The following is a 26,543-nucleotide window of genomic DNA, read 5'->3' as shown; positions in this document are numbered from 1 at the left end:
AGTGCAACCGTAATCTGAGTTCTGTGTACAGTTCTGGTTACAGATAATAGGAAAGATCCATTTGCACAGATAACTATGAAGGCCTGCAAAGATGTTGAGAGGACTGGAAAATTGTTGCCATGAGGAAAGATGTGGTTCCTGTCTTTGGAATGAAGGAAGCTGAGAATGTACAAAATTCTGAGTGCCTGGTTGGTATAAATTGGAAAGGCCTATGTCCCCTAGCATTAGAAGAAAGATGAATAAAATGTTTTCACCCAGCAGGTGGTAGGAAGTCTGGATCACACTGTTTGAAAGAGTTCTTTTCATAGCTGTAATCAACTGTAATCACATTTAAAATTTGTTCACAAGTTTCTTGAAAAGCAATAACTTCCAAGGCTAGGGACCTAGTACTAGATGGTGGTTTTCGACTGGGTAATTCTTTTTCAACCATCTCAGTCATGATTAGTTAAATAGCTCTTTTTGTGTCGTAAGTTTTCTATGATCTGAAGTAGACAGCATGATCAGAAATCATTGCACAGGAGGAATTTGCTTCCTCAGGGAAAAATGAAGAAATATCCAGCAAGTGAACAATATATATTTCAACAGAGAAATTAAACTAAGTAGATCTTTCAGAGATGGTTGAGGCTGATGGAGTCAAATTTTAACTGAATACATTTTTAAAAATGCATGTATTAAGTTAATTTAATTAAACCAAATAAATTTAGTCAACAATCTCTAAAAAAGTGATTATTTTAATTACCAGTCTGATGAAGCAGACTTTCTTTTCAGGACCTGTTTAAATAAATACAAACCTTCCTCCAGCAGTTGAACAGATTCTGAAATTTCTCCATGTTGATTACGAACTACAATAGAATATTCACCCGCATCATCTGCAAAAGTCATGGAAATCTCAAGTTTGCATTCTCCTGTTTCCTTGTTGTAGCTTACTTTGTACCTAGGGAGAAATAAAATGTTTTGTATAAGACTAAAAGAATATAATGAAACATGAAACAAGAAAAAGTGTTATATCATTAGATGCGGAAAAAGCATTTGATAGAGTTGAATGGCCCTACTTATTTTATGTGTTGGAGAAGTTTAATTTTAGTCCGACCTTCATTTCTTGGATTAAACTGATATATCAAACTCCAGTAGCCTCGGTGTTTACTAATAATCAAAGATCTCCATTTTTTCGTTTATTTCGGGGCACTAGACAAGGTTGTCCTCTTAGTCCATTACTATTTAACATCGCCTTAGAACCTTTGGCAATTGCCATCAGAGAATCACATGATATTTTGGGTATTAATCGTGGAACAGATATTCATAAGGTATCTTTATATGCAGACGATTTATTATTATTCATCTCTAATCCTGAGAAATCTATTCCAGCAGTCTTATCATTGTTGGCTCAATTTAGTGAGTTTTCTGGGTATAAGTTAAATCTTAATAAGAGTGAATTGTTTCCTTTGAATAGACAGGTCCCAAATTATGGTATTTTACCTTTTAAATTAGCTAACGATTCTTTTACTTATTTAGGGATTAAAATTACCAAAAACCATAAAGAATTATTTCGGTTTAATTTTTTACCCTTAATTGATCAGATTAAAGGTTTGTTTACTAAGTGGTCACCATTATCTTTATCTCTGATAGGTAGGATTAATGCTATTAAGATGGTTATTTTACCTAAATTTTTATATGTTTTTCAAGCGGTACCAATTTTTATTCCGAAATCCTTTTTTACTAATGTTGATTCAAAAATTTCTTCATATATATGGCAGAATAAAAATCCCAGGTTAGGTAAAATATACTTACAGAAGACAAAGAAGGATGGTGGGTTGGCATTACCCAATTTCAGATTTTATTATTGGGCAGTTAATATTAGATATTTGATATGTTGGTTGAAAGAATGGGATGGTCCTTTTGGCCCTCATTGGGTGAGTTTGGAAACCAAATCGGTTTCTGCTTATGCTCTGGGTTCTATCTTGGGGACATCTCTCCCTTTTGCTCTTTCTAAATTGCCGAAGCGAATTGACAACCCGATAGTTAAATATACCTTACGTATATGGTTTCAATTTCGGAAATTTTTCGGGTTGACTCAATTCATGTTAAATAGTCCTATTGTATCTAATTGTTTTTTCCATCCCTCAATTATAGATCATGCTTTTTTGGCTTGGAAAACTAAGGGATTATTAAGATTTTCCGACTTATTTTTGGACAACTGTTTTATGTCCTTTGATCAACTAGCTAATAAATATAATTTGCCTAGATCTCATTTTTTTAGATACTTACAGGTTAGGCATTTTTTAAGTACGGTACTTCCTTCGTTCCCAAATTCTCTGTCTTCAGATACTTTGGAAAGTTTGTTTGAACTAAACCCTTTTCAAAAAGGGCTTATATCAAAACTTTATAATATAATTATGAAGATACGTTCAGTGCCCTTTGATAAGACCAAAAATGATTGGGAAAGAGAACTTAATCTTATTATTCCTATTGAGAATTGGGATAGAATTCTTAAATTAGTTAATACATCATCTATATGTGCCAAACATTCATTATTACAATTTAAGGTTGTACATAGGGCCCATATGTCCAAGGATAAATTAGCTCATTTTTATTCTCATATAAACCCTATTTGTGACAGATGTCATTTAGAAATCGCTTCTTTAACTCATATGTTTTGGTCATGTCCACTTTTGAGAAAATATTGGAAAGATATTTTTGATATTATTTCGGCGGTATTGAACACTGATTTACAACCCCATCCTATTACCGCAATTTTTGGTTTACCGATGATGGACTTACTTCACTTATCTCCTTCCGCCTGTCGAATGATTGCTTTTCTCACTTTGATGGCTAGAAGATCTATTTTGTTGAATTGGAAGGAAATTAATCCTCCCACGGTATTTCATTGGCTTTCTCAAACTATGTTATGTCTAAATTTAGAAAAAATTAGAAGTGCTGTATTTGATACTTCTATTAAATTTGAAAAGATATGGAGACCATTTATTCAATATTTTCATATGATGTAATGGCCCTGTGCCGGGCTTATTGGTTTTTTTTTTCAGCTTTAATCGTATGTATGTTGAGAGGATCGGAGTTGACGTCATTGATGTTTATGTATACTCGTGAGATACTATGAACAGCCCTTTTTTTTTCTCTTTTTAAAAGTTTTTTTTATTTTTTTTCTTCTTTGTTTTTTTTTCTTTTTCTTGATACTAGATTAGTAGATTAGCTAACTTCCTTAGATAGATTTTTTTTTCTCTTTTTTACACTATATATTATGAAATATCTAAACTTACCTTGTTCATATATATACTATACGGTTTATGTTTTGGGAAACTTACTTATGCTCTATTCATTGTTTATGTAATACTTTATGTATAATGGGAGTCTATATATTTGTAATCCCTTACCATTATTTGAATTGTATCTCATTCATAATATTCTAAATATTAATAAAAAGATTGAAAGTGAAACAAGAAAAAGCTAAATCAACCAAGTACGTATTAGGGTGAATTTATTCAGTCCAAAAGAATATATACTTAAACCTCAAATATTGTATTCAGTACATGTAGTGAGCATACATCAGAGAACAAGGTTGACATTATTATAAGTACAGTTCTGATTTTTAAATCCTCCTACAATAAATGATATATAACATACATAAATCATTTTTGTATGAAGTAATAACATCTTAACTATTCTTCTTAGGTGGCAATATTTCCACATTTCAAAAACAGTTAATACTCGAACTTAATTCAATTAAATATAAGTTTAAAGCTAAAATAGATCAACATTTCTTAACAGAGTCTTATACCTGTATCCAGTTGTTAACGGAATTCCAGCTTTTCTCCAGTAAACATGCGGCTTAGGGGTACCTCCGATCTGACAATCAAAAATTACACTTCCACCTTCAATTAGTTTCTGTGGTATTGGTTTCCGCATAAAGAATGGGGCAACTCCAGCAGCAACTTCTACAGAGTCAGCAGTAGCTCTTGTTGCTGACATAGTTTCTATGGTCATTTCAGCTCTGGAATTTAAAAGCAAGATCAATTTTAATATGGTGTACTATCACCAACAGTTTATACAAATCAGAGTTACTTCCTGATGAATGGATAGTAAGGTAAATGTAAAAATAAATGAAATAGAAGGAAAATATTTTAAAATGAGAATACAATGCATTTATTTCAAATCACTGTTTAAAAAGAGAGAAATGGTTCTCAGTATAAATACCGTTTCTTTGTTGAGATAATTTGTTCAGACGTTACCAAGGTTTCTTCTCTGCTCTCAATCTCTTCAGACACTACCAAAATAAAAATAAACTATTACACTTCTGACCTTACATCAGAAAGTTATTTAATCATTTTAGGCATTGATATAAAAATACAAACCTTGAACAAGAAGGTAGCAGGAACTGCTAGCAGAACCAGCATCATTGGTAGCAGTACAAGTAAAGCGACCACTGTCTTCTGCAAAGGCTTCCCTGATTGTTATACGAGCAATGCCATTTTCAAAAGTTATTTGAAAATCAATGGAACTTTCAATATGATAGTCTTCTCTAAACCACATTATAGTTGGGGTAGGATGTCCTGTGATTTCACATTCCAAAGTCACAGATTCACCTTCTACTACTGTCATGTTTTTCAAGCCCTGAAAAAGCGCAAGGTACCATTAATTGCATAAAAATAGATAACAATAAGCATTCAAAATTCAAAATGTAATTTTTTAATAAATTAATGCTTACAGAAACAAAACTTGGGGGGGTAAATGAAATCACTGCTGCATGGACATGTTCTGTGATCTAAAACAGACAAAAAGTAAAATAATGAATATAAAGTAACAGACTACGATACAACTTGTCAAATAGTTTTTGAAGAATGTTTTATATCAAAGTGAAAAATGGGTAAGAGTTTCCAGCAAAGAATTCCTGTCTCCACACAGTAATCACACCAAAGATATATTATTCTCATAATTAAAAATAAGCTAAGAGCAACATGCACAAAATGCCAGAGGAATTCAGCAGGTCAGGCAGCATCTACGGAAATGAATGAACAGTCAATGTTTCACGCAAAGACACTTCCAGCATTTTGTGGGTGTTGCTCTGGATTTCCAGCGCCTGCAGAGCCTCTTGTGTTTAAAAATAAACCAACACAGTTTTATGTAACGGTAAAGGTTCCAGAGGAGAAAGGGATTGATGAAAAGAGAGGGATGGATGAAAATGGTGTTAGATTTGCCTTGATCAGGAATGAACTTTCTGCATTATTTGCTATTGTTAATTCATGGGGAACACACAAAACTAGAATATTTTGAGAGTATAACTAGGTAATTGACAAACCTGTTCTTGTGTTTCATATTGATCTTCATGTTCAACATCAAATTCAGCTTCAAGTGAACCTGTAAAACTTAAACCTAGATGCCTTTGCATCTCAGTATCAAACCGTGTTTCATATATATCTGTTCTTTCTCTAATGTGAGGCTTGGGAAAGACAGTCTCCTGTGTCACAATTCTGGCCTCTTTTAACACAGGAGGTTTCACTGGCTTAGTAACCTTCACAGCAGAGGACGCAGACAACTCTTTCTCCAGAGTAACAATAGCCGTTCCTGCTATAGAAACCTAACCAAGCCAAGAAGAATAAAGTTACATTATTTACAAACTATTTTAAGTATTACTCTGTGGTCAAAATGACAGAGATGGGTGGGATTATTAAATTAGGCAGATTAGATAGCCTTTTTGAAAAATGTTCCATGAGCATGAAAACAAATCAATCAATAGGAAAATGTAACTCAGTGTAGGAAAGGTTGAAGTAGTTGTGAATGTTATGTTCAAACAGCGTCCTTCAAACATGAAATGTTAAATTTTAAGGACTTGTGTTAATGTTACGACTGTTAAAACTAAACTATTAGTACAGATGAAGTTAAAATGTACTTGTGAAAATGCAAAATGAATGATGATAGCAAAATAAATCAATATGGCCCAGAATTTGGTGTGCATGGCATCGTGTAGCATGTCCAATTTTGAAGTTTAGTTTCATCTTAGAAATTATTTGTACTAAAAATAGCTGAAAATTAAGCTTGGTAACAGTGAAGTAACTTCAATAAGGTACCAAGGACTGTGGAGAATATAAATATTTCCACTCCTCAATCAGTGACTTTTATAGATAAACAAAATGAAGTTACAACTAAAACAGAAATCTGTGCCAAAATTTTATACAGACAGAATAATAAAGGAAAATGAAGAAAGATGAAAATGATTGAAAAGTAAACGTTATTTTCTTACTATAATACTCGTTGAGATGAGATCCATAGTTTATATTCCAATTGCATCTCATCAAGCAGGATTAAATGGAATTGCAGGAAGTTAAATCTTGTTATGAAAATGACAAGAGCTGACAAATGAATAAATGTTTGATAATCTGTGGTGAATTGCATTTTTCTACAAATCTGTTCCTCATCAGAAATTGGTACAGTTTTTCAACTGAGTTTTTAAACTAAGAATAGGACCATTGTAATTGCCATTACTTTCCTGCAAATTCTGGGCCAATACATTTCAGAAATTACTTTTATCTGTACATAAATTTATGTAAAAATGCTGTCTGGCAGGAAAATAGCAAGTTTTAATGAGATCTATTTAGCACCTCTCAAAAATAGGTTATTTTAATAAATTTAGATTCTATGCAATGATTGGGAGAATTATATAAATGCCTGACCATAAAAATGTTTTCCCAATATTCAACAGTTGCAGAAATATCCACTATTATTCTTCCTTCCATTGTTTACCATAGCATAACCTAATCAATTAAATTGCTAAAAATAATGATGTAACTGTACCTCCTGTGCCTGATTTGTGTACAATAAAAGCGGATTTCATGGATGAAAAGTGTAATTGAATGCCATCCCACCACAATTTTGAACTGTGCCTTTGTGGCTGCCTAAAACAGATACTACACCCCTCAAAAGTAGGCCACCTCTAAGGAAATTTGGCAGATTGAGTCAAAGCAGGGATTGACATGAGAGTAAGTTCCATTAATTAATAAGTCTCTAGGTAAATAAGAGTTCCCTTTCCTGAATTTACAGACTGTCAATGGCTCACTTCAAGTCTTGCTTATTTAATATTCTAATCTTTATGTTTATTTGCCTGCCATCCAGAATTTGTACCCTTACCTCTTGGGTTGGTTCAGGTTTGGCTACAGAGATTTTTGAAACAGTGAAGTGAGGAATTGTACTGGAAATTCTGTGGTCCAGATGTGCTGCAGTTTCTGATGTTCTTTCAATCTATAGCAACCAACAAAACCTTTATTATGCTTAATCCGTCATGTACTAATAAAATTGAAAGTAAGTTTTCTCAAGATGATCTCCATAGTTAAAATAAATTACAGAATTTTTGTCAACATTAACTTGGTGTTTTATGAGTTAAATGAAGTCTAACCTGTGTTATGTGTTTTTCAGCCTGTTCGTCATAGGAAATTTGTGTTTCAGTTGGCACAATAACTGTCTCTTTTCTGACAGTTGTGGTGACAACTTGTTGGTCAGCAGGGGGTGCTCGTTTCTCAGCAGAAAACTCAGTGGCAGTTTTATATACACCACGCTGTGCATGTTCATATTCCATACGTGTCTCTTCTGAACGCGCTCCTTCAGCATACACAGGATGTCTAGTACGTGCTTGATCCACAGCAGCCAATACCTTAGCCACAGCTTCAGCCTTTTTGCCAACCTCAATCTGCAGACAACAAGGGCTAAGTCTGCAAAAGCACTCATAGTCTAATCTTAAATATCACAAGATTAACTATGACATTCAAAAACAATACCATCTTAAACTTTGATCTGTCACACTGAGGCCAACAATATATTCTTTATTTACAAATTACTCAAGTTTATGTTTTAAACAAGATTAAACAAATTTAAATAACATTCAAAAGCTTATTATTGAAAATAAATTATAATGGGTAATAACTAGACCTTTAATTATTAACGTGTAAACATTTGTGTTGCAAAGTAAATTGGTATTGTTTTTGACAGCAAACTGCACACTACACATAAGTGCATTTACAACCAATACAAATTTTAAGCATTCTGTCTAAAATTATATGACTATTGGGTGCATGGCAGCAGACGTTTAATAAGGGAAGTGCTGATGAAACGTAAGGAAGATAAGAAAAAATGTGAGCATGAAATTAATGGGCACTAGTATAATAGAGAAGTAGTAAATCTAAAGGGTGCTAATAAGAAAAAAGAAAAGAAAAAAAAGTGAGCATGAAATTAATGGGAACTAGTACAATAGAGAAGTACCAATCATAATTAATTATACAACTACAAAGAAAAAGTGACAAAAATTGTGTGTTACACAAAATTCAATACTTTTGTGAGAACATTATAGAGAGAGTTATGAAACTGAAGCCTATATATTGTAACAAATAAGTGAATTTCAAGTTATTTTCTTTTGTGATTCAAACTACCTGATCCTCAACTGGTTGTGATTTTTCTATGGATACACACTCAGAAGTGCCTCTTTCTGCGGCATTGGTTACAGTAACCGGTTCACGTACTCTGGCTTGATCAATTGCAGCTACCACAGTAGCTACAGCAGTCATTTTCTCACCGCCATGTTCTAACTGAATTCCATGCAGCAAAAAAAAAACATTTTATTATGCATCATGCAACTAAATATCTGAACTATAGATTACAAAATCAATCTATATTGCTGCAAAATTTCGAAAGTAATATTTGATGAATAAACATCATGAACTAAATTGTCTTCAGTGTTACAAAATGACTTCTTGCAGAACCAAGTAAGAAATTGGTTAATGTTCCATGGATTAATATTAATCTACCTTCACAGAAAGTTTCAAACTTATTAAACTCAATATGTCTGAGTTCAAGATCATCCAATTGTTCCTAATTATAAATAATTTTAATGTGGCATGCTTGATGAAAATGGATTACACCTTACCTGCTGGCCAGCACCTGAAACACTAGCAGCAACACCAGTCATTCCAACAGCTGTGGCAATCCCTTCTTCTGCGGAAACTTTGGCTACACTAGCAGACCCTTCAGCTGTTGTAACTCTTGTCTGTCGTTCAACTGTGGTAATTCTTGGAGAACCAACAGATCGCTCAACTGTAGTTATTCTCGTAGCACCAGCAGCACTGACACCTCCTTCAAATGTTGCCTTTCTTGAACCTCCTACCATACTAGCACTTTGTTCAATTTTAGTAACTTTACCAGCACCTACTGCACCAGCAGCCCCAGTGATCATCATCTGACCATGGACTCCATATCTTCCTTCCCATTTTCCTTCTCTATGAATCTGCGTAGTACTTGTAGATCTGGTCTCTCTCATTTTTGTTTCAGTTGCTGCAACATAGCCTTCCTGCTTCCAAGGGGGTATAGTTTCTGAACTGACAACTGTAGTTGTCTGAGATTTGCGAGTGAGAATTGGTGATTTCACAGATCTGATAGGAGATGTTGAGAGTCTTCCAGCTGGAGATACTGATCTGTAAAAAGAATATCACCCACATTTACACTGGATATCAAAGGAGCACAGCAGATGTAGTTGTGATACGGTAGTAATTTTCTTAATTTCCAATTTTCTTAATGTGCCTTTGATAAAAAGACAGCCCAGGTTACTCAGTTATCATAGATGATAAAGAGCTACATTATTCAAAAAGGAACAAAGGGACTTTGTAAATAAAAATGATTAACAGATAAGAAGTGTTATGATACCAGCCCCCTCCTTTGTGAGAATTGCAAGAGCCCTAGTGAAAGGGGGGTCAATGACCCAAGAGAGAGAGAGAGACAGGCTGAATGGACACAGGAAATGGAAAGACATTCCACTGGGACAAAAGCTGGTGACTGTGGCATTGTTCTCAGGAGACACCTGGGAACTGCAGGCGTGCCAACTCGCAGGGACATTGTAAAGCCCTCGGGCAAAGTGGGCTGGTTGAGAGAGAGATTGCATCACCTGCAACCTGATTGACACCTGAGATCCCGTGAGGCAGTATAAAGAAGGGTCTGAAAGAGGACGACCCTCAGACGCACCAAGGAGACACCAAGAAGCACGATAACGCTTCCCGTGGGAACGGGAAGCCATTTTGAAATAAGCCACGTGCGTTAAATTCCGAATGCGGGGTTTGTGGCTGGAACCAACGGAAGATCGCTTTTTAACTAACAACGGGGAAGATCGCTCCCCTGATTCCACGGATGTTTTGGGCAAGTTTTTCCGTTTTATCTCTCTCTCTCTCCAACACGTGAAACCAAAAGAGAAAAGCCTGCAGACTTCAGAGTGACTCTTTATATTTCCAATTGGACTCAGTATTATATACCCTAGACAACGAAAGAGCTTATTTCTGATTGATTATGGTTACACCGGTGTTTTAGATTGAGTTTTGACGATTTGAATGTTTTGTATTAACCATACGTTTGTGCCCTTATTGAATAAAACGTTTGAAAATAGTAGCATCCGACTCAGCTGATCCATCTATCTTTGCTGGTAAGTTACCTGGTTACGGGGTTTTCGTAACAAGTGGGGTTCTCGTCCCGGATTTGAAACCAAACGGGAGGGTCAGTGAATCGGGCTGTAAGTCCAAACTTAAATCTGGTTACGCAGGTAGTCAGACGGGAAACCAGCAAAGATGGATGTGTCGGAATTTAGGAGAAACCCGACGGTAGAGGCGCTAGGGAAGGCTACAAAATCAGACTTAGTAAGTTTGGCGCAGGCCTTAGACCTCACAGCGGTGAAGCCAGCAATGAAAAAGCAGGAAGTGCTAAGGGTCATACAACAGCATTACGTTGGGAAGAAGGTGTTTATAGCTGAGGATTTGGAAAATATTCCCGAAAGGAGATTAGTGAGTGGGACAAATCAGGCAGAGTTGGAGAAAGCAAGGCTGGAACATGAGTTTAAAATAAAGCAGCTAGAAATAGACGCAGCTCAGAAGGCTGCAGAGAGAGAAGCCGAGAGAGCCGAGAGGGAAAGAGAGCAGGTGTTCAAACTAAAGCAGCTAGAAGCAGAAGAGAGAGAGAAACAGAGGAACTATGAATTGGAGCTGGACAGGCGGAAACAAGAGCGAAGAACTCAAGGGGGAGAGAAAGAGGGGTTTGATATTAGTCGGGCGTTGAGGTTGGTCCCCCCGTTCGAGGAGACGGATGTTGATAGTTATTTCTTGCTCTTTGAAAAGGTGGCAGAGAATCAGCAGTGGCCCAGAGAGCAATGGGTGGCGTTGTTACAAAGTGTGTTACGAGGAAAAGCACAGCGGGTATATGCCGCGCTGCCCACAGAAAGGGACGGGAATTATGATCAAGTAAAGGAGGCCATTCTCCGAGGTTACGAGTTAGTACCTGAGGCGTATAGACAAAGGTTCCGAAATTTAAAAAGAGGGTGGAATCAAACGTATACCGAGCTAGCCCATGAGAAGGGTGTGCTCTTGAATCGTTGGTGCACAGCTGAAAAGGTGGCCGAGGACTATGGGCGTCTCAGGGAGCTAGTTTTGATTGAGGAATTTAAAAGTTGCGTTCCGGAAGAGATCCGAATGTATTTAAGTGAGAGGACGAATCAGTCCATCTCAGAGATGGCTAGGCTCGCAGATGAATATGCCCTAACCCACAAGACAAAGTTTTCCTCGCCAAAAAGTTACCCGAGAGACCGTCGGAATGGTAGGGACAGTCCGCCGGCTAAGGGAGAAACTCCACCGGGAGCTAGCACAAAAAGTGAGGATAACAGACAGGAAACCTGGAGATCTCCTGGTTTAAACTGTTTTAATTGTGGAAAGGTGGGACATATTGCATCAAAGTGCTTTGCTCTGAGAAAGGAGCCAGAGAGGGAGAGAGCAGCGATCCCTATCGGGCGTGCAGTGGTAATCAGGACGTTGACAAGAGGGCCCCAGGTAGATGGAGTACCGGAGGGGCGGGAGACATTTAGTTCCGAAGGAACCGTGTCTTTGAGGGAAGGGGACCCCCCCATCCCTGTACGAATTTGGAGAGACACGGGGGCGGAACTATCGTTAATTAGCCGTAATGTGTTAAATTTCGGCCCTCGGACGGGGGAGGTTGCCCTGAGAGGAATCGGGAACCAGATCACGGTCGTGCCTTTGCATAGGGTCTTTCTCGATTGCGAGTTGGTGTCGGGACCTGTGGAGCTAGGAGTCCTGCCGGAGTTACCGGGGGAGGGCGTGGACCTCCTGTTGGGTAATGACCTCGCGGGTGGGAAGATGGGAACCGCCCTGATAGTTGAGGCCCCGCCCATGGAGTCCCCGAGCTATCGCGCATGCGCGGTCACTCGCAGCCTGTCGAGAGCGGCGACTGGGACCGCGCGCAGTTTGAAATTGGCCCAGACGTTTTTACCGACCCTACACCACGAGGGTTCAGAGGGTGGTAAAACGGAAGGTAGTAAAGTAAAAGGGGGTAAGGGCGAGGAGATAGCTCCCCCCTTAGTGAAGAGAAAGGTCCTAGAGGTAGGAAATAAAGATGAGAAACGGATAAAGCTGTTAAAACGTCCAGAGTTGGACGTGGTTGATCTGTCTGGTTTGGCAGAATTGTTTGGAGAAGTTGAGAGTCCTAAAGATGTTCTCGATGGTCCCGAGAGTGAAATGAGGGCAGTCTTAGAGGAGAAGGGTACCCTTGCCGTGGAGAAGTCAGCTGAAATGGCCGAGGAGGTTGTTTCAGCTCGCAGGGTTGCGCCTTCCCCAACGGGGGGCTGCCTAGAGAGTAACTGGAAGGATCGGGGGACGTTAGAATTTGAAAAAGGTACGGGTGTTGAAAGCCTGGAAGAGGCCAATGTCCCGTTTGAGTGTGTCCAAGATGGGGATGCACGTGGTGCTGACCCTGGTAACGGAGCTCAGGGGAAGTCTGAGGTATTTGATTCAGGGGAACGGGGCGGCCGTCCTCATGAGTCAGATAGACCTGGTTCGGGGAAAAAGGGGTTAACCTTGGGAAGTGTGAGTTCCCAGAGGGTTGTACAGAAGGGGGTCTTCAGAGTTAATGTGGAGTTTACGAATGGGGAGATAACTGTTGTTGTGGAGGGAGACGGGAAATCTGTAATTCCCAAATCAAAGGAAGAAAATTTAATGTCTGGATTGATGTCAGAAGCAGCAACCAGGCTGCAGAGACAATGGCTTGGTAACACGGTGCCTGCGAATCAATTACAGGTTGATTTGGAATGTAAAGGTGCCCCACACGCTATTGTTATTCAAGAGGGTGCTGTGAAAAGGCAGAATTTGAAATGCTGTCTGAACAAAGCGAGATCGCTTGCGGATCTTAAATTGGAAACTAATAGCATGACGGGTCCTGAAGAGAAAAACGACAAATGGCCTAAAATTAAGGAATTGGGTGGTCTAAGTTTGGAACACGCTGATAAAATAACTCCTATGAAAGGAGCGGGCGAAAGCTTATTTCGCCAGGGTGCCCAAGATCGCCACGAGGGAATTAACCGGAAAAAAGGCGAGGGTTAATGGGGGCGCGATTTTTAAAATAGCAGAAGCCGGTTTTAAGGGATTTTGACAAAGTATGTGAATAATAAAGACAACACCCATGGAAGCTTGACTGTTAAGTTTGAAAGTAGCATAAAAATTTGTCTTTTGCATGAACCTTTGTAGATGTATGTAAGCTAAGATCACACCTCCTTAGTTATGTTGCCGAAGAAAGCAAATAAATAAGGTGGTTATTGAGCTGAAGTTTGATGCTACCAGGCGTTAGTAGGGCACATGAGGTTAAGGTATTAAAGAAAAGGGGCACTGTACTTGTTAACTGTTTAGATGCTGACTTGAATGTATAACTGTATTACTCTGTAGTGAAAAGAAAAGCAGCTGTATTGTATTAGATTCAAAATTTCTGTAAGACTGTACCACTCTGGGTTTTAACCGCTGGTAAAAACCTTTTTAAGAGGGGAGGTGTTATGATACCAGCCCCCTCCTTTGTGAGAATTGCAAGAGCCCTAGTGAAAGGGGGGTCAATGACCCAAGAGAGAGAGAGAGACAGGCTGAATGGACACAGGAAATGGAAAGACATTCCACTGGGACAAAAGCTGGTGACTGTGGCATTGTTCTCAGGAGACACCTGGGAACTGCAGGCGTGCCAACTCGCAGGGACATTGTAAAGCCCTCGGGCAAAGTGGGCTGGTTGAGAGAGAGATTGCATCACCTGCAACCTGATTGACACCTGAGATCCCGTGAGGCAGTATAAAGAAGGGTCTGAAAGAGGACGACCCTCAGACGCACCAAGGAGACACCAAGAAGCACGATAACGCTTCCCGTGGGAACGGGAAGCCATTTTGAAATAAGCCACGTGCGTTAAATTCCGAATGCGGGGTTTGTGGCTGGAACCAACGGAAGATCGCTTTTTAACTAACAACGGGGAAGATCGCTCCCCTGATTCCACGGATGTTTTGGGCAAGTTTTTCCGTTTTATCTCTCTCTCTCTCCAACACGTGAAACCAAAAGAGAAAAGCCTGCAGACTTCAGAGTGACTCTTTATATTTCCAATTGGACTCAGTATTATATACCCTAGACAACGAAAGAGCTTATTTCTGATTGATTATGGTTACACCGGTGTTTTAGATTGAGTTTTGACGATTTGAATGTTTTGTATTAACCATACGTTTGTGCCCTTATTGAATAAAACGTTTGAAAATAGTAGCATCCGACTCAGCTGATCCATCTATCTTTGCTGGTAAGTTACCTGGTTACGGGGTTTTCGTAACAGAAGCAAAAGACAGCTATATTAATTTTGACGTTTATCCTCAGCATTCACTTCCATTTTGTTGGTCTGGAGTAGTGCGTTCACAAAAACAAATGAAAAGGGAACCTTCTCAAAATAACAAACTGCACGATTTTAATTCAAATTTCTTTCTTCTACAAACACAAGATGCCATGATGTACCTTAACCTCTGATGAACAGATGTTTTTGTCAATAAAATAGTCAACCCTGTTTACTTCTACCTTAAATAACACCAAAGATCCAAGTGAATTAAATTATTTAATTCATAACCTCAGAAATGTTAATTTTTACACTCATATTGCATATAATTTCCCCCTGCATTATGAAAAGTATTTAAATATTCAGATAAACCAATTAAATTTCTCATACCTAACAGGTGAAGGTGCTGGAGCTCTCACATGACGAACAGGAGATGGGGATTGTTGGCGAGCAACTTTAACAGCAGAAGCTGGTGGGGTTGGAGATCTAGATGTCGGTTTGGGTGGGATGCGTGGAGGAGTCTTATGATGTAATTGCTGCATTACCATTCTTCCATCCACAATCATTTCAACTGTTGAAGATCGCCCCTCGAATTGAGTTTCCATTTTCTAAAATATGCATTAAAAACTGTGTTGGATTATATTCAACTGGAACAAATCAAAAATGTTAAAATATAATTTGGAATTAAGATACCTTTTCAGCTTGCATTTGTCTTTCCTGAGAAATTTCAGTGGAAGTAATAATTGTCTTTGTCTTTTTAGCAGGTACTACTTCATCATCAGCTGCAAGAAAAAAATAAATTAAAGTTTTACAATGAATTTAGAAACTGGACATGGTATCGTCCTGACATGAAAATAAAAGCAACAAAAAGTACCTTGTACATGGAGCTCAGCTGTGGAGGTGGCGCGTCCAACACTGTTTGTGGCAGTCACGGAGAAGGTTCCAGAATCCTCCATGAAAACTTCAGCAATCATTAAGCTGTACAAGTCACCATCTTGTAAAATTTGGAAGTCAGGAGAACTCTGGATCTCTGCTCCTTCCCTGTAGAACTTCACCACAGGTGTAGGGATTCCAGTCACACGAACATCCAGTCTAACTTTGGATCCTCGTCTCACAGTCATGCTTTGTAATCTCTGTATAAAGTTGGGAGGCGCTGTTTCTGCTGCAGTAGGTGGGGAAAAATTGCTAAGTTTACATTCATAATTTACTTTGACCAAGTAATAATGCACCAACCCTTTTAATGAAAGGCTTTGCAAAATAGTGCACACCACGTTAACTGCGTCATTAACACAAAAAAAGTGTTTTTCAGTACCAATTCTGTATATACTATTAATCCCAAACCCATGATTTTCCCTTCTGTGCACCTTTAGTCGCTACATGTTCAAATGTCAGAAATCATATCATGATTTTATTGTCATTGTTAAGCAGTATATTCACTTAGCCTCTTTCCTATTTGTTATGGAAGACACCTAATTGTGAAATTAAGCAAACTTCACCCTCTCAGAGGATTCCTGCTCCTAGTTTACTAACCAAGCAATGTATGCAAAATTTATATAATCATTCAAAGATTATCAAATTTATTTTTATTGGAATTTCAATTTTAAAAGAGACTATTCTCACAGTACTTTGTTTTCAACCTCAAATTAATTCTCCAGTATTATCAGCGTTACTGAAGACTAAAGAAAGGTTTGTGAGAAAACTATTTAATCCTATTTCATCTTAAATGGTTATTATATTTGACTGCATTGGAATAATATTAAAGTAAAGCCATATTCCTGAATTGAATCAATATCATTAAAAGTCTAGCACATAGTGCACAATGCATGTTAAAAAGGTCACTAGCTCGAAAGAAGTAAAGTGAGACTGATGCACTATCAAAATTGTTACAAACCGAGTGTCAGCAAGAAAAACAAGCCTATGGCAGAACATGCCCTACCAGTTTATTTAAAATATTTAACACACAGTTTATATAGATAGCTAGTGTGTGAATCCAAATATTTTATAGACTAGAGTTCCCTAATTTATTAATGTTCATGTATATGCTGGCTTATTATATCTTATTGAAATGTTTTGTAATAATTGAAGTTGTTAATCAATTGGATGATTGAAGTCCAATTGAGTTCCTACTAGTGGTAATGAATCTGCGCGAGCAGGAACTGAATTGAAATCTGCCTCTGATGTTATACACACCATTTTATCAGCACTGAGAGAACTCCCCACTAATCATGGATTTGAGCCTTGCTTTCAGAGGCAGTCTATCAATGTACCTCATGTCCATTATTTCCTACTGTTATAATGAAGATATCTATATATTTAGAGATACAGAACAGTAACAGGCCCTTCCGGCCCAACAAAGCTGCATTTCCCAATAACATACATGTGACCAATGAAACTACAAACCAGTATGTCTTTCAATTGCGAGAAGAAACCGGAGCATTCAGGGTAACCCACAAAGTCGCACAGGCACTGTGTTAACATTGTGCTGTTTATGAGATATCTTCTTTATATATAAATAAATTATCAATTTGCAATAAATTTGATTTTAAAATTGTGAATATATATACATATAATGTTTTAAAAATCATAGCAGTTGTTAACGCGATAGTTGTTTTCAAACATTGATCTGAAATTTGTGAAAGTATTGCATTCAGATTTTGATGTGATCTAAACTATGGTAACATAGCAACTGCCCCACGCCTTTTTTTAATACTGCTTATTCATTATAATGATTCCTTCTTCCATTACTACTGATCTTTTGCAGCAAGCTAGGTAGGAACTTTGTGACTACTAAGGACATTGTGGACTGACAGGGCCTGCCTCCATGCTGTGTGACTTCTAATTATATTTCCCCTCCTGAGAGCTGCATTTCACTGTATATTTCAATGTTCCACAAGTAAAGCCTACCTAATTTCACTTATCTGAAATGTTAAAGTTTCAATGCAAGGTATTGCCCATTTAAATTACAAATGTTAAACAATTTCTTCTGAGAATCATAAATCTTTGGAATTCTCTATCTCAGAGTTGTAAATACGTAATCACTTAATGTATTCTAAGCCGTGAGATATTTTTTAATTATGGTAATCAATGATTATACCGAGCAGGGAGGGAAGTGTAGTTGAGACCGCAATCAGTTCAGAAATGGTCTTATTGAATGGGGGAAATGGGTCCTGAGGTTGTAGTGTCCACTTTCTTAAGTCCATTTGGCAATAGTAATGCTAGTGTTGAAGCCCTCTATGACTCTAGCCATGACACAAAGAATCTAGTTTAGTAAGACACCAAAGTGTGTAAAACTGTCCTCACAAGAACTGATGTATTCACTGAGTTTGCAGTGTTATGAACCTCACAACATGTACTATTTCAGACACCTAGCATGGTTAAAAACATCTGTAAAGTTGTGTGTGCATGTTTGTTTGATGGACATAATATGAGCGGCCTGTTTTAAACTACTGAGAACTCCTGACTTCGTCTGCTTTTAAATGTTGGGGAGTTAATAGTTTAACTTCTCTCTCCTTCCTCCCCATTATAGGTTGATTGCAGTATGCCAGCAGCAAATTGAAAAGCACAAGGCGACAAGGGACCAGGTGTGGGATGAATATTCCCCAGTTCTAAATCATACTAGTCATCGCTGGTGCAGCGTGTGAAAGTATATGGTGAGAGCGCGTCGTTCAATTTTATTTAGCGATGCTACTTCCAACTTTACAGCTCTGCTCAAACTTCAAAGACGGGGCGCCATGTGGCATTCAACGTTGACGTCGCCTGCCACGCCTTCGCGCTTCATTTAAATGAGGCATTCCCAGCAGACGGTCTCTCTCCAGCGCCGGCTGTGGCCGCTTACCTGTCACCAGCAGCTCGGCCGTACTAGTCGCTTGTCCCGATCCATTGGTGGCCCGGACGGAGAACCGGCCGCCGTGCGCGGGCGTCACGCGGGAAATCGTCAGCTTCGCGCGGCCGTCGCTGTACGAAATCTCTGCGCCCGGGAGAGCGGCAGCGGAGAGAACCTGGCCATCTCTGAACCAGCTCACCTCAGGAACTGGCAAACCTGTGGGCAAGCAAGACCACGGGCACTGACTTCACAATGCGAAAGGCACATCGGTTAAAAAATATTTTAAAAAAAACACCGAGCTCTTAAATAGTTTGCTTAGACGCATTTTTAGTGAGCAACGTATAACTTAAACCCGTTTGACTCACTTCAATACTTAATACGATAGTAAATTTCACTCTTATCTGAATTACAGTTTATAAGAAAAATAATGCAATAATTTATTATAAAAAAACTTTAAAATGATTGGCACTCTTAACTCTTCACATCCATATCCCTGATTTTAATTTCTATTGGTATGTTAACTCAATGTTAAATTTGCTTAGGCTGATGTGACACAAATGAATTGAGAACTTACCACTAATATGCGCTTCAAAGGTTGCGGCACTACCCTCCAGTGCCACAACGCTTTGAAGTGGATGTAAAAATGTTGGAGCTTGCGTTGTCATCTTTTTAGGCACTCTTAAAATATAGAAAATATGAATGGTTAATAATTATTAATTAATGGTTAAAAATCATAAACATTTCCTTAAGTTTACAACCCGTGCTTTTATATCTGGTTGGCAAGGGTTACCTGTTCAATTGCTTTAGATAAGTTAAAAGAAAATGCCCCAAAGGTCCAACGATGAGCCTGAACTCTTTGTTTTACAAATAAAAATAAGCAATGCTTAAGATAATTTATTTGTTCAAGATTGCAATTTTTTTCTCTCGTTAAATTTTATTTTGGCATAATCTTTATTTCATGACCACACCAATATCCTTTATAAATAAATTTGGAAGATGAGTCATCTTGGTTCCAATAAACACATTGACATTCTCTGTAAGACTGACTTAACTATGAATAATATCATTCTATACAAATAGAGGTAATAATGAAGAGGAAGACAAATATGGGACTCTTTACAGTTGTCTAAAACTATATTAATCTCCATTCTGGAAGTATTTTAGACATAGGCATGTGATAGAATTGCTTTCTGAGCTGCTGTTAATTGGTAAATTAAGTACTTCGAGAATGAAGATTAATAATTTACCTAAATTATGCTTGTTCCAGAAAATCTATGATTGTTCCAGTAGACTCTACATTTTCTGAAGCATGGTTAATATTTGTTTAGTAGGGATAAAAAAAAGTTAATTTAACTTTCATTATATGCATCATTACATGTTAAATATTTGCTGAATTTAAATTCTAAAGTGCTCATTGGTTGTAGTGAATTTTTTTTTATATATTACCATAATTTTTGAACATATGGATTGAATTTGGAACATAGGGATATAAACTTTAATTTCTATATAAGTTAGGTTATACTATCTTGTGACAGAATAGACATATTCTAAAATTAGCTGGATCAGTTTGATTGACACCTGCAAGTGTGACACAGTGGTAGCACTATCAGCTCTGTGCTTATTCCCTTAAAAAGACATCACTGTCCCCTACCGGGTTCATGCAATCAGTGCTATTCTTAGCTATTCTTAAATTATCTGTCGATAGCATAACCTTGAAAACTTTTAACTATAGATAAAACTTCTTAAATTATATGCACATAAACCACAGAATCAAAATTCTCATTTTTACTAAGCACTGCTCAATAAAACTATCTTACACATGGTATCATTGTCTAGAGTTAGAAATAATTAATATGCCATAGATAAATACTTTCTCAAACTTTCACTGAAAAAGAAATATTACTTTTTAGCTTACCATGCAAAATAACACAAAATTATAACATCTTGGAAACAAAATACTGTAGAAGAGAAATAGATGTACGAACCTTATTTTTCAAGAGTGCCAAAAGTTACAGGGCAAAGCCCAAAGCTTTTAAAGCTTTGGAAACTCCCTCCTTATATTCAGAATTTTGCCAACAATCCAATGAGAGAATGAACCATCCTCTTACTAAAGGAAGCAAAACTACACGGAGGTTGTGGACGGTTTTGGTGCAGCTTTAGTTTTCCATGCAATCCCTACACCCGAGGCAAGGCTGGGAATGCCCAAACTGCTCAGAAGTATTAACATGGTGGTTTCACCTTATATACTTCAGAAATTAAGCAACGTAAATTCATGGATACTTCTGATTGGCTATTCCAGCAGGGGATCATGGGATAACAAAACCAATTTAGGCAACCCAGCAGTGACAATCATTGCAGTTTTAAGCAGGCAGTGCTAATTTTGGCATATCCTGAGTGCACGAAAGCCCTCGAACCAATTCAGACAGCCAGTGTTTTATTCATTCTTTTCCTTGTTTTAACTTGTGTACATTCCGACTAACACTAAACTGATAAAAAAATAAAATTCTTATGACAGCAATGTCAAGAAACGGTAGTCCTGCTACCATCAATCACTAATGAAATGTTGATACCAACAAATGCATTTGTCAATCACCAAGCTGAAGTAGCAAACACATTATTTCAAAACAGCTGGTCAAAAGGGTTATTATAATTAATTGTTTAAATCAATATTGTTTACTTTGATAAAATTTTGATAAAAATTTAGACATTTACTTTATGTTGTTCTGCAGAAATTAAAATAAAAGCTTCAGAATAGATAGTGAAAATCATTCCAAGGTAAATGGATATTGGAAGATGTGAAATTCAATCTTTCTGAAAAGATGTAAATCTGCTTGATGTATGAGTTGCAAATAACTTTAATCCAAAGTCTAACAATGACAATTTTACAAAATACAAAGCTTCAGGGCACTTAAGCAAGTTTCTTTCTTTATAACTGATCAAATAAAGAAATCACATCTACAAATCAAATGTTTTGTTTTGCCATTATATTAAAAAGTAAAGTATCACATGATGGTGGGAGTCACAGCATGATGTTTTTTGGATCAGATACTAAAATGATCCTCAATTTCTTTGTAAAGTGTGTAAAAGATGCACTATTTTGAAGAAATGTATTGAAATTATCCCCAGTGGCCTCACTAACATTTTATACCTAATAACTATCACTAAATAGTGACTATTCATCACTTTTAACATTATTGCTTTATGAAAGCTCGCTATTGTTTCTCGCAGCAAGACAGACAGTGCACTTAAGAACTATGTCAGTGGCTGTCATGTGCTTTGGGATATCCTCCGGCCATAGAAGAGTTCTTAGGAATTGATAATGAACTTCAGGAAGGAGAAGTAGGGAGAACACACTCCAATCCTCAGTGAGCTGTAATTATGGAAAAGATGAAGAACTTAGTTTTTGGGTGTTGACATATCAGAGAACCTATCCTGGGTCCAACTCATTGACATAATCATGAAAAAGATATGCCATTGTGACTCTATTTCCTTAGGAGTTTGAAAAAGACTTGGTATGTTACCAAAAACGTTTGTAGATTTCCATAGATATGCGGTAGAGAACATTCTCATTAGATGAATCACAGCCTGGTATAGATATTTCCACAACACAGAATCACAAGAGGCTGCAGAAGTTTGTAAAATCAGCCAGCTTATTTATGGGCACAACTCTCCCCACCATCGAGGACAGCTTCACGAGGTTGTGTCTCAAGAAAGCGGGTTCCATCTCTAAAGACACACACCATCTGGGCCACGTTCACTTCTCATTACAGCTATCAGAGAAGAGGTACAGGAGTTTGAAGACCCGCATTCAACGATTCAGAAATAGATACTTCCCTTCCACCATTAGATTCTCGAATTGTCTGTCAACCCATGACACTATCTCATTATTCCTTTCCCTGTACTATTAATTTATTTTGTAGTTTATAGTTAATTTTATGTTTTTGTATTGTACTGCTGCTGCAAAACAACAAATTTCATGTCACATAAGAACAATAATAAACCTGATTTTGATTAAACAGATGGCTTAATAAAACAGAAAGGACACAAAGGATGGGGGTGTTGTGGATAGTGTGGAGGGCTGTCAGAGGTTACAGCGGGACTTGGCTCACCAATTTCACACTGACCAACAACCACCCATTTATACTAATCCTCCTTACATTAATCCAATTTTCCCAATATTCCACCTACTCCCCCACATATCAAACATAAGCCTATAAGATAGAGGAGCAGAAATAGGCCATTTGGCCCATCGAATCTACTCCACCATTCAATCATAGCTGATCCTTTTTTTCCTCCCCGCATCCCCACTCCCTGGCCTTCTCCCTGTAATCTTTGATGTTGTGTCCAATCAAAACCTATCAAGCTCTGCCTTAAATATACCTGGCCTCCACAGCTGCCTGTGGTAACAAATTCCACAAATCCACAAACCGTCTAGCTAAAGAAATTTCTCCGCATCTCTGTTTTAAATGGATGCCCCTCCATCCTGAGGCTGCACCCTTTTGTCCCAGACTTCCCAACATAAGAAACATCCTTTCCACATCTAGTCTGTCTAGTTCTTTCAACATTCAAAAGGTTTCAATGAGATCACCCCTCATCCTTCTAAGCTCCAGCGATTACAGACCAAAAGCTTTCAAACTCAAGGTGAGGCCTCACCAGTGCCTTACAAAGCCTCAGCAACACATCCCTGCTCTTGAATTCTAGGCCTTCTGAAATGAATGCTTCCTCACCATCAACTCAACCTGCAAGTTAACTTTTAGGGTGTTACATCTCAGATTTTTGGATTTTCTCCCCATTTAGGAAATAGTCCGCACATTAATTTCTACTACCAATCTGCATGACCATGCATTTTCCAACATTGTATTTCTCTTGCCACTTTCTTGCCCATTCTCCTAATCTGACTAAGTCCTTCTGCATCTGTGGTGAACTACGTATACCTGTCTGGACACGCCCCCTGCTGACAGCTCCTGTGGCTCCTCCCACAGACCCCCCGCTGACTGCTCCTGTGGCTCCTCCCACAGACCCCCCTGCTGACAGCTCCTGTGGCTCCTCCCACAGACCCCGGTATAAAGGCGATTGAGGCCTGAGCCCGGCCCTCATTCTCCAGGATGTAGTATGGTGGTCAACTACTGCTTGTTCTTTCTTCCTGTCAATAAAAGCCGATATCTCGACTTCACGTCTCAGAGAGAGTTATTGATGGTGCATCAGCATCCTACCTGCTTCCTCAACACTACCTGCCTCTCCTCCATCTTCATATCACCTGCAAACTTGGCAACAAAGCCATCTATTCCATCATCTAAATCATTAATATTGTGGTGAACTACATATACCTGTCTGGACACACCCCCTGCTGACTGCTCCTGTTGCTCCTCCCACAGACCCCGGTATAAAGGTGATTGAGGTCTGAGCCCGGCCTCTCTGTCTCCAGGATGTAGTATGGTGGTCAACCACTGCTTGTTCCTTCTTCCAGTCAATAAAAGCCGATATCTCGCCTTCACGTCTCAGAGAGAGTTATTGATGGTGCATCAAATATACAGCATAAAAAGAAGCAGTCCCAACACCAACCCCCACGGTACACTTCTAGACACTGGCAGCCAAACAGAAAAGAATCCTTTTATTCCCACTCACTGCTTCCTATTAATCAGACAATGCTCTAACCATGCCAGTAACTTTACTGTAATACCATGGGCTCTTAAATTGGTAAGCAGCTTCATGTGTGGCACCTTGTCAAAGACCTTCTAAAAGTCCAAATATACAACATCCACTGCATCCCTTTTATCTATCCTACTAGTAATCTCCTCAAAGAATTGAGAAGAAAATCCTGTTTGTCAGGCAGGATTTTCCCTTAAGGAAACCATGCTGACCTTGTCCTATGCCACCAAGTACTGCATCGTCTCCTCCCTAACAAATGACTCCAACATTTCCCCAACCATTGAGGTCAGGTTAACTGGTCTATAATTTCCTTTCTGCTTCCTTCCTCCTTTCTTAAAGAGTGGAGTGACATTTGCAATTTTCTAGTCCTCTGGCACCAATGACTTCTTAAAAGATTTTTACTAATGCTTCCACAATCTGTACCGCTACCTGTTTCAGAACCCTAGGGTGTAGTTCATTTGGTCTGGGTGACATGTACCCTTCAGTCTTTCAGCTTTTTGAGCACCTTCTCCCTTGAAATAGTAACTGCATTCATTTCTGTTCCCTCACACCAATCAACATTTGGCACACTGCTAGTGTCTTCCACAATGAAGACTGATGCAAAATACTCACTTAGTTCATCAGCCATCTCCTTGTCCCCCATTATTATTTCTCCAGACTCATTTTCTAGAGGTTCTATATTCACTCCCATCTTTCTTTTACTTTTTTTATATACTTGATAAAGCTTTTACTATCCACTTTGATATTGTTTGCTAGTTTTCTTCCACTTTTCATCTTTTCCCTGCTAAATATACTTTCATTTCAGAAGTTGCTGACCCTCTCTGCCTCAGAACCTCTGATGAGGACTGGCTCATGGACCTCTAGATTCCCTGTCCTGAAGTCAGTAATCAGCTCTTTGGTTGTGCTGACATGGAGTAGAAGGTTGAGGTACCACTCACCCTAGCTTTTCATTCTGCCATCTTTGATTCAGCCTACATATTTGTGTGGCTAGATGTAGCTCAAATACATCTACAAATTTGCTGATGATACAACCATTGTTGATAGAATCTCAAGTGGTGACAAGAGGGCATGCAGGAATGAGATATGCCAACTAGTGGAATGGTGTCGCAGCAACAGCCTGGCACTCAACGTCAGTAAGATGGAAGAGCTGATTGCGGACTTCAGGAAGGGTAAGATGAAGGAACATATACCAATCCTCATAGAGGGATCAGAAGTGGAGAGAGTGAGCAGTTTCAAGTTCCTGGGTGTCAAGATCTCTGAGGATCTAATCTGGTCCCAACATATCGATGCAGTTACAAAGAAGGCAAGACAGCGGCTATACTTCATTCGATGGAGCTTGAAGAGATTTGGTATGTCAACAAATAAACTGAAAAATTTCTATAGATGTACCATGGAAAGCATTCTGACAGGCTGCATCACTGTCTGGTATAGGGGTGTGGGGGGAGAGGGTTACTGTACAAGACCGAAAGAAGCTGCAGAAAGTTGTAAATTTAGTCGGTTCCATCTTGGGTACTAGCCCACAAAGTACTCAGGACTTCTTCAAGAAGCGGTGTCTCAGAAAGGCAGTGTCCATTATTAAGGACCTCCAGCACCCACTGTTACCATCAGTTAGGAGATAAAGAAGCCTGAAGGCACACACTCAGTGATTCAGGAACAGCTTTTTCCCCTCTGCCATCTGATTCCTAAATGGGCATTGAACCCTTGAACACTACCTCACTTCTTAAATATATATTATTTCTGTTTTTGCATGATTTTAAATTCATTCAATATATGTATACTGTAATTGATTGATTGATTTATTATTTGAATGGGAATGTGAGAAAATTGAAGATCCAATTGCACAAATAGGCATTGAGGCCAAGCTGTTGAAGCTTTCTGATTAGTGTTTGAGATGCCTTTGAGATGTGAAAGGAAATGGGAGCATCTGGGATTAACCCACAAGGTCTCCACAGGGAGAATGCACCAACAGTTGTCTAGTTTTTTATATCAAAACTTTTCATTTAAACCTTCAATAACCGATCCCATTTTTCTCCTATGGAGAAATAAAGGGATCCGTTCTTTTATATATTTATTTTGTGATGATTGATTGATGACTTTTGAAGAGTTAATTAACAAATAGTCTCTCGCTCATACACATTTTCTGTAATATTTTCAGGTTAGACATTTTTTACAACAATATTTACCTAAGTTTCCATATTTACAAGAATCTGATTTGTTGGATACCATTTTGAAGTTGAATCCTTTAGTGAGTGGTTCCATTAGCAGAATTTACAATTTATTTTTGTTACAAAAAGAGAACCTGTCACTAAAGATTAAACAAGATTGGGAGAGAGAACTTAATATGATCTTTGTTAATGAAGATTGGCTTTGAGTTTTGAAAAACGTAAGTTCTTCTTCTATATGTGCCAATCAC

General features: G+C 38.2%; 1 protein-coding gene across 2 annotated transcripts in view; it reads right to left on the bottom strand.

The window, feature by feature from the left end:
• Positions 1-20,693, bottom strand: part of ttn.2 (titin, tandem duplicate 2) — a 340,760-nt gene extending 320,067 nt beyond the window's left edge. For both annotated transcript variants that reach the window (XM_073047117.1, XM_073047118.1), the window contains exons 1-16: positions 20,467-20,693; positions 19,056-19,159; positions 18,494-18,697; positions 15,533-15,820; positions 15,352-15,440; positions 15,049-15,266; positions 8,924-9,467; positions 8,430-8,585; positions 7,403-7,693; positions 7,138-7,248; positions 5,312-5,590; positions 4,721-4,777; positions 4,368-4,626; positions 4,210-4,279; positions 3,794-4,006; positions 792-934 (exon numbers count right to left, since the gene is read on the bottom strand). In XM_073047117.1, coding sequence (XP_072903218.1) covers positions 792-934; positions 3,794-4,006; positions 4,210-4,279; positions 4,368-4,626; positions 4,721-4,777; positions 5,312-5,590; positions 7,138-7,248; positions 7,403-7,693; positions 8,430-8,585; positions 8,924-9,467; positions 15,049-15,266; positions 15,352-15,440; positions 15,533-15,820; positions 18,494-18,697; positions 19,056-19,146 — 3,013 coding nt within the window. In that variant the 5' untranslated portion in view covers positions 19,147-19,159; positions 20,467-20,693. The remainder of the gene's footprint in view (positions 1-791; positions 935-3,793; positions 4,007-4,209; positions 4,280-4,367; positions 4,627-4,720; positions 4,778-5,311; positions 5,591-7,137; positions 7,249-7,402; positions 7,694-8,429; positions 8,586-8,923; positions 9,468-15,048; positions 15,267-15,351; positions 15,441-15,532; positions 15,821-18,493; positions 18,698-19,055; positions 19,160-20,466) is intronic.
• Between the last annotated feature and the right edge of the window lie 5,850 nt (positions 20,694-26,543).

This window comes from Hemitrygon akajei, chromosome 5 (assembly GCF_048418815.1).
Source record: "Hemitrygon akajei chromosome 5, sHemAka1.3, whole genome shotgun sequence".
Lineage (NCBI taxonomy): Eukaryota > Metazoa > Chordata > Chondrichthyes > Myliobatiformes > Dasyatidae > Hemitrygon > Hemitrygon akajei.
Note: the sequence above shows the minus strand (reverse complement) of the source record. Positions and strands in the feature narration are given on the sequence as shown.